General features: G+C 45.4%; 1 protein-coding gene across 2 annotated transcripts in view; it reads left to right on the top strand.

Moving 5' to 3' along the window:
- The first annotated feature begins 1456 nt into the window (after positions 1 to 1456).
- Kif2c (kinesin family member 2C) overlaps positions 1457 to 8037 on the top strand; it is a 24371-nt gene continuing 17790 nt past the window's right edge. The window contains exons 1-4 of one of the 2 annotated variants that reach the window (XM_028786136.1): positions 1457 to 1650; positions 3137 to 3231; positions 5674 to 5775; positions 5951 to 5999. In XM_028786136.1, the coding sequence (XP_028641969.1) occupies positions 1590 to 1650; positions 3137 to 3231; positions 5674 to 5775; positions 5951 to 5999 (307 nt within the window). In that variant the 5' untranslated portion in view covers positions 1457 to 1589. The remainder of the gene's footprint in view (positions 1651 to 3136; positions 3232 to 5673; positions 5776 to 5950; positions 6000 to 8037) is intronic. The other variant, XM_028786127.1, reaches the window with a different exon arrangement.

The raw sequence follows: 8037 nt of genomic DNA on the forward strand, positions 1-8037 counted from the left end.
ATAAATCTTTAAAAAACAAAAAACAAAAAAAAAAAGCTGTGCACTGAATGCTCTTCCAGAGGTTCTGAGTTCAATTCCCAGCAACCACATGGTGGCTCACAACCATCTGTAATGTGATCAAATGCCCTCTTCTGGTGTGTCTGAAGACAGCTATAGTGTACTCAAATATATTAAATAAATACATAAATCTAAAAACAAACAAACAACCCTTGATTATAATGCACAAACTCCTGGAGTTGAGTAGTACTACAGAGCTGGGCGGTGGTGGCGCACGCCTTTAATTCCAGCACTTAGGAGGCAGAGGCAGGCGGATTTCTGAGTTCGAGGCCAGCCTGGTCTACCAAGTGAGTTCCAGGACAGCCAGGACTACACAGAGAAACCCTGTCTCGAAACCTCCCCCCCCCCCCAAAAAAAAAAAAGAAAGAAAAAAGAAAAAAAAAGAGTAGTACTACAGAACAAAAAGACTTTATAAATAATGACAAAAATCAGGTATGTTCAAGCTAATTCCAGCATTTAGGAATCTTAGGTTGCTATTCACCACCAGGACCTTTTTTGTGTGCTTATCGAGACAGTTTCACATAGCCCACGCTGCCCTCAAACATGCTACTTATCTAAGGCTGGCTTTACAATTATTCTCTTGTCTTCATCTACACAGAGCTAGGATTGTAGGCATGAGCTACCCATACCCCACTTCCCTCGTGTTCTTTTTTGTTTTTTCTTTTTCTTTTTTTTTTAAGATTTATTTATTTATTATATATGAATACACTGTAGCTGTCTTCAGACACACCAGAAGAGGGCATCAGATCTCATTACAGATGGTTGTGAGCCACCATGTGGTTGCTGGGATTTGAACTCAGGACCTCTGGAAGTGCAGTCAGTGCTCTTAACCACTGAGCCATCTCTCCAGCCCTTGTTTTGTTTTTCTAGACTGGGTTTCCCTATATAATCTTGGCTATTCTGGAATTCGGGCTGTAAACCAGGCTGACTTCGAACTCAAATCTTCCTGTCTCTCTAGTGGTGGGATTGAAGCCTTGAGTCGCCAACCGTCCGGCTTCCCGCCGTGTTCTTAACAGAAAAAAATGTCTGGCGGACAGGAACTATTCAACTTGTTTATTCCACTATTCCAGTTTAGCACTATATCTAGCACTAGCATTTGGTCGATTATGTTAAACTGGCGTCTTCGAAATATTTTATACATTTCAAAGAGAAAGCAATCATCAAGAAGTCAGGATTTGAACCCCTGTCTAGAGAATCACAGGGGCCTCACTGAAACATTATACTATAAGTTTCCCAGTCTTACATAAAGTCGGAAGTTCGACCTGGTACTAAGCTCGGAGAGGGACAAGGGCGATAAAACCTTCCCCATCAGTTTCAGTGCCCGGGAGCCCGTCCACGCGCCGGAAGTCGGGAGGCCGAGACTACATATCCCACAATACTCTGCGGTGCTTCGCACTGATGACGTCGTAGGGACGCTGGCGCGCGGGATTTAAACTGCAGCGGTTTAGTCGGCGTTAACACAGCGCAGTAGCAGCAGAGTCGTGGGTTCCGAGCTTCTTGCATTTGTGTTACCCGTTGCTGTTCCCGAGTCCATGGAGTCGCTTCACGCACGATTGTTTCCTGGTCTCTCCATCAATATTCAACGCAGCAATGGTGAGGGCAGGGTCCTGAGGCCAAGGGGATCCAAGAGCGGTGAGACTGCCAAGATAGTTATCCGAATCCCCATACGGCAAGCTTTGGAACACTTTCCCTTGTCCCACACTAAGGGGGTCCATGTCCCTACACTGGCACTCGGTGTTCCCTACACAGGAGGAAAATGCTGCCTTGGTTGTGGGTCCCTTGTCTGCTTTCTGAGTGTGGGCGGAGCACCTCTGCGGTCATTGGTGCGCCTAGGGTAGGTTGTGGCGAATGGATGTACTTCCTTCTGAAGTCTTCCTCTGAAACTGCTCTACTTTGTTGGACCCTCAGCTTCTTAGCTCCCAGACTGTGGGAGATATAGTGTTGTTGCAATATGTCAGGTGCAGGAATTCAAAGTAAAGGAACAGGATTCCTGTTTGATTTTTGTTTTTGTTTTCTTTGTTTGTTTGTTTTTTTTTTTGGAGACAAGGTTTCTCTGTGTAGCCCTGGCTTTCCTGGAACTCACTCTGTAGACCAGGCTGGCCTCGAACTCAGAAATCCACCTGCCTCTGCCTCCCAAGTGCTGGGATTAAAGGCGTGCGCCACCACTGCCCGGCAGGATTCCTGTTCTTAAGGAGGTGGTAAAACAACCTTCTGTTTTTATTAAGCTACTTCTGCAGGTCTAATAACGGGTCATTCGTGGAATAGCCAGACAACCACTGCCAAAAATGAATCAGGGAAACACGAGCGGTTCAGCTCTTCAGCGATGTGTTCAGGAACAGCTCCTCCAAGGGATGTAGTAACTTACTTGCTCAAATGAACCTTCATTCTGTTGGAGTGGTGGAGTGGTTATTCTATGCAGCTGGGGTTTAAGGCCCGTTCCCTATTCACTTTCACTGTGGTATGGTCTAAGGGTGTACCCCATTGAGATTACTAGCGTTTGTGTTAATTTTGTTTTTTTGAGACAGTTTCTCTGTATAACAGAGCCTTGGCTGCCCTGAACCTGGACTTGCTTTGTAGTCCAGGCTAACCTCGAACTCAGGGAGATCTACTTGCTGTACTTTGCAAGTGCTAGGATAAAAGGAATTTACCACCACAGGCCTAGTTCTTTGGTGGTTTTTTGTTTGTTTTTTGCTTTTTTAATTTATTATTATTTTATGTTCATTAGTGTTTTGTTAGATCTTCTGGAAGTGGAGTTACACTTTGACAACAGGGTTTCTCTGTGTACCCTTGGTTGTCCTGGAACTCACTTTGTAGACCAGGCTGGCCTCACCCAGAGCTCCTCAGGCCTCTGCCTCCCGAGTGTTGAGATTGAAGGGGAGCGCCACCACTGCCCGGCTGTTTTGTGTTTTTTAAAAGAGGTGAAGTAAATTTTCCCTTCCCAGGTAAATTTTATATTTGAAGTCTCTAGGATGCTAAAGGCAAAGTGGAATATAAAAATTAAGTTCTCAAAAAAAGAGCTTTTTAAAAAACTTAAGTTCTTAGGAGACAGATGAGTAACTTCTGACCTTTTCATACGTAGGCTTAATTCACAGAGCCAATATAAGCACAGTGAACTTGGAGAAATCCTGTGTTTCAGTGGAATGGACTGAAGGAGGTGCCACAAAGGGCAAAGAGGTAGGTTCTCTGAGAGCGCTTGTGTGGCATTTCACATGATCCTGTGCAGAGCCATCTGTGTGGAACTGGTAACAGCCCAGTCTTAAGAAGTGGTTCTCCCTGGATCCAGCGGGATTTCCTTTAGTCAGGTGTTCCAAATTGAAGCAATTAGCCGTTTTTGGTTTGTGGAGAGCAAACTGCAGGGAATCCTAATCAAGGTCCTGCTCCACCTAAGCCTGGGTCCTGAGTGCACACTACCTGTGTCGGTTTGGGTAACAAAATCTGTAACCCAGGAAAGAAAATGAAGGTGTGGGTTTTTTTTTTTTTTTTTTTTTTTTTTAGATTTGATTTATTTATTATATATATATATGACAAGTACACTGTCACTGTCTTCAGATACACCAGAAGAGGACATTAGATTCCCTTTTAGATAGGGATGAGCCACCATGTGGTTGCTGGGAATTGAACTCAGGACCTCTGGAAGAATAGTCAGAGTGCTCTTAACCACTGAGCCATCTCTCCAGCCCGAAGGTGTGGTTTTGACAAGCCAAGTCAGAAAGCCGCTGGTAATGGGTGGCACAGGTGAGCAGCGTAAGAGCCGCTCCAGGGTGGGTCTTGGATAGACTGTGAGGGCTTAGCTGAAACAGTCCAGTGGCATGCCTCGGCCAGAGGTCTGAATGACAGCACTGGCCGTAGGCAGAGCAGACTCGGCATGCTTTGGTAGCAGCAAAATGACTAGAAAGAGATGGGAGGAAGGCATTGTGAAAAGTTTCTCTGGTCTATGCATGTAAAACCCAGATTCCTCCTCTGTTCCCCTCTGCTTTATGTGTGTTCAGTCATGTTTCTGCCCTTAGGAATTCCACTTCCTTATCTATAAAGTGAAGATGACAATGTCTACCTTAGAATGTTGTGAGGATTTAACCACAAAGTCCTTCTGGATTGATTCCAAAATGATAGGTGGTGTGTTGAGGCCTGGGAATGTCGGTGACTAAGGTGCAGTCTGTCTCGTGGAGTTTAAGAGGGTGGCACAGGCAGGCCTGCTATGGTGAGGCATTCCCTTAATCTCGGTGCCCAGGAGCCAGAGGCAGGCAGAGTCTTATATTCTTGAAGCTGTGTAAGTCTTTTTCCTTTTAAAAATATTTGTGCTTGGTGTGGTAGCACATGCCATTAATCCCAGCACTTGGGAGGCAGAGGCAGGAGGATCTCTGTGAGTTCTATGCCAGCCTGCTCTACAGAGTGAATACCAGGACAGTTAGAGCTACATATCAAGACTAAAAAAAAAAAAGGTGTGTACGTGTGTGTAAGGAGGGAGGAGTCAGCCATGGGTATCGTGTGCACATGTGTTTAAGAGTGTCATATGTGAACTGCCATGGTGCAGATTAAGATTGTCATGTGTGAAGTACTATGGTATACATATGTTTAAAAGTGTCCCGTGTGAAGTACTGCGGTGCACATGTGCTTGAGAGTATCATATGTGAAGGTTCCGGGACAGCTTTGGAGAAGTGTATTCTTTTTTCTTAAGATTTGTTTGTTTGTATGAGTGCTCCATCTGCATGTACACCTGCATGCCAGAAGAGGCCATCAGACCACATTACAGATGGTTGTGAGCCACCATGTGGTTGCTGGGAATTGAACTCAGGACCTCTGGTAGAGCAGTCAGAGCTCTTAACTGCTGAGCCATCTCTCCAGCCCCAGGGAAATATATTCTTAAGCTTCATCAATTTTAAATGTAAACAAAAGTGGGATCCATTTGGTGTCTTCTGTCATGTGTGGTGACTTGAAGTCCTCACTCATGCAAAGGAAACACTAGTGCCAAGCTACAGCCCTCCGCCCAGTTTGCTGCTTCAAACCTATGATGCTGGGAAAGTCTGAGTTGTTCCTAAAGAGTTACAGGACTCTGGTGATGTAAACCCAGAATTGTGACCTCATTGTGGGTGTGAGCAGGAACTAGGAAAGACATCAACTGGAAGGTGTGACTGGGAAGAAGTCTCTGGGCCCAGTAGAAAATGTAGGTAGACTTAGGGTTAGGTAGCAGCTTTCGGGAACTTACTCCTGCTTATAAGATCCTGAGGGGCCCTCCATTTTGATATCACCAGCCGGTTAGAACTTGTTTCCTCCTTCGTGTCAGCCAGCAAGAAGTGCTCAGGGGGCTGTGGCCAGCAGGACGTCACTGCCCAGCAGAACAGTAGGAGAGCAGAGGCGCAGGTCTGCTGTGGACATCTGTGTGCCTGTCTGTCCGCTTTCCTCTCCACCTCACTCTCCTCACTCAGTCTCCTGTTGGCTTGGAAACCAGAGGCCCATTCCATCTAGATGGTAAACCATTACTAAGGAATAACTATTTTGTAGTGGTCAGTGCTTTAATGGAACTTAAGGTTGGTAAAGCCTGAATCTTGGGTGGTCTTGATCACAGTGATTCATTTAGGTGAAGCCGTGCTGCTTCACCAAGACTCATTGGCCTTGCAGATTGATATTGATGATGTGGCTGCAATAAACCCAGAGCTCTTACAGCTTCTTCCCTTACGACCGAAGGACAGTCTGCCACTGCAGGAAAACGTAACCGTCCCGGTAAGTGCCTGTCACCGGATTGCAGCTACTGTCCCTGAAGAGCCACTTAACTTGGTACCTTTTTGCTGATTTTTGTCTGGGTCTGCCTGGGGCCTTATCACAATACATAGGCTCATGATAGGACTGTGATTACTGACAAGAGCCATATATTGTGGCGATTTGTTCTGTTTTTCAGAAGCAAAAACGTAAATCGGTCAACTCCAAAATTCCAGCTCCAAAAGAAGGTAAATGATTGACTGTTGTCATGGGGTTTGCTGTGGGTGAAAGCCCTAGGGCTCAGAGTGGAAGCCAGAGGAGTCACTTCAGGAAACCCTAATTGAGCATGTGACTTCGGTATAAGCTGAGTTCTGTCCTTTGTGTATCCATCTTTCTCAGCAATAAGAACTCGGCCTACACCTAACCTTTGAGAGAAGTGTACGTAGGTCTCAGGCGTTTGCTTTCTGGACTAGACACTTGTCCTGTACACAGAGTCCAGTGCTGGGGGAGAGTGGGAGTCAGCCGCTTCCTTTCCTCAGAGCGCGCTCTGCCTTGCAGTGAGGTTGTGAGGAAAGCATAGGTATAGTTTGGGGGCTTCTGGAAAGTCAATGGGTCTGAATACAGTGATGTGTGCCTATGATCCTCATAGGAAGCTGAGACAGGAGGATTGAAAATTCTAGCTTCCTTGGGCTATATAAGGAGACCATCCCCTAAAAATACAGAATCTGTGTGTGGTGGTGTACACTTTAATCCTAGCACTTGAGACAGAGGCAAGAGAATCCCTGTGAGTTTGAAACTAGCAAGTTCTAGGACAACCAGAACTATATACTGGGACCTTGTTTAAAATAATAATTACAAATTTTAAAGGTGAAGGGGTGGCAAGATAGTTCAGCAGGTAAAAGCGTTGTGTAGCATGAACCTGACAACCTGAGTTCAATCTTAAATGGAGAATGAGAAAAGTGTACAGCGTGTCCTAGGATCTCCACACATGCTTCATGTATGCAGGTCATAGACATAATACATACACACAGGACCTGCAGGAAAGGCACAGGTGCCATCCTAGTGGGTGTCACGGGATGTGGGCCCTTCCCTGGTTGGCTAGTTCTTGTTAATTTCGGCCTGCATGGTCCCACACAGGCTGCAGTCCTCCACGCTTTGGGAAGTCAGCTCCCTCCTTCCTCCTTAGGCCCCGGGATCAGACTCAGATCAGCTTGTGCAGCAAATGCCCTGATGAGCTGTTGTGTTCTTTTATTTATTTTTTAATGTTCTAGATTCTTCTTACTATTTTTAATTCTGTATTTTTTTAATATGTGCCACATACGAATGCAGGTGCCCAAGGAGGCTAGAGTTGTATCAGAGTCTTGTAGAGCTGGAGTTAGAAGCCATTATGAGCCACTCTAGTCTTAACTGCTCAGCCATCTCTCCAGCACTGGTATCCAGGTTTTTTGAGAAAGGGTCTCTTGTTTAGCCTGTCCTGAAACTCGCTATGTAGCCCAGGCTGACCTCTAAGTTGTAGGCTTACTATCTCAGCCTTCTCTAAGTGTTAGGATTATAGGTGTGAGCACTCACTCAGCCTGACTTGGAAAAAAAGATTATTTTGTTTGTTTGGCTTTTCAAGACAGGGTTTCTCTGTGTAGCCCTGGCTGTCCTGGAACTTCCTCTATAGACCAGGCTGGCCTTCAATTCGGAGATCCACCTGCCTCTGCCTCCCAGGTACTAGGATTGAAAGTTTGTGTCACTAACTTGAAGGGCTTTATAGATGACTGATTGTTTCTCTGTCTTACTACAGCTACAAGAATTCAGGTATTGAGGCTGGAGAGATGGCTCAGTGGTTAAGAGCATTGGCTGATCTACCAAAGGAATTAGATTCAATTCTCAGCACCTATATGGCAGCTCACAACTGTCTGTAACTCCAGTTCCAGGGGATTTGATACTCTCACACAGACATATACAAGCAAAACAGTAATGCACATAAAATTAAAAAAATTAAAATATGTTTTTTAAAGTCCAGGAATAGCTTACTTATGTCTCAGTTATAACGTCTCCTTTAGATTTCTGAAAGGCAGCATTGTTGGTCCATGGGCTTCTGAAGAGGCAACTTGTCTCAATCCTGATAAAGCAATCTAGAACAGTGGGAAACACTCAGGTTTTGTCACGACGGTCTATCACGCCCTGGCTTTAGCTCATTCTGGCTTCTCATTCTCTGGCTCTTTTGGCTTCTCATTCTCTGGCTCTTTCTGACTTTTCCTGTGTCTTTAAACTCTCCTGTCAAACTGTCTCCTCCCC

Source organism: Grammomys surdaster, unplaced genomic scaffold, assembly GCF_004785775.1.
Source record: "Grammomys surdaster isolate TR1022 unplaced genomic scaffold, NIH_TR_1.0 100, whole genome shotgun sequence".
In the NCBI taxonomy this organism is placed as follows: Eukaryota; Metazoa; Chordata; class Mammalia; order Rodentia; family Muridae; genus Grammomys; species Grammomys surdaster.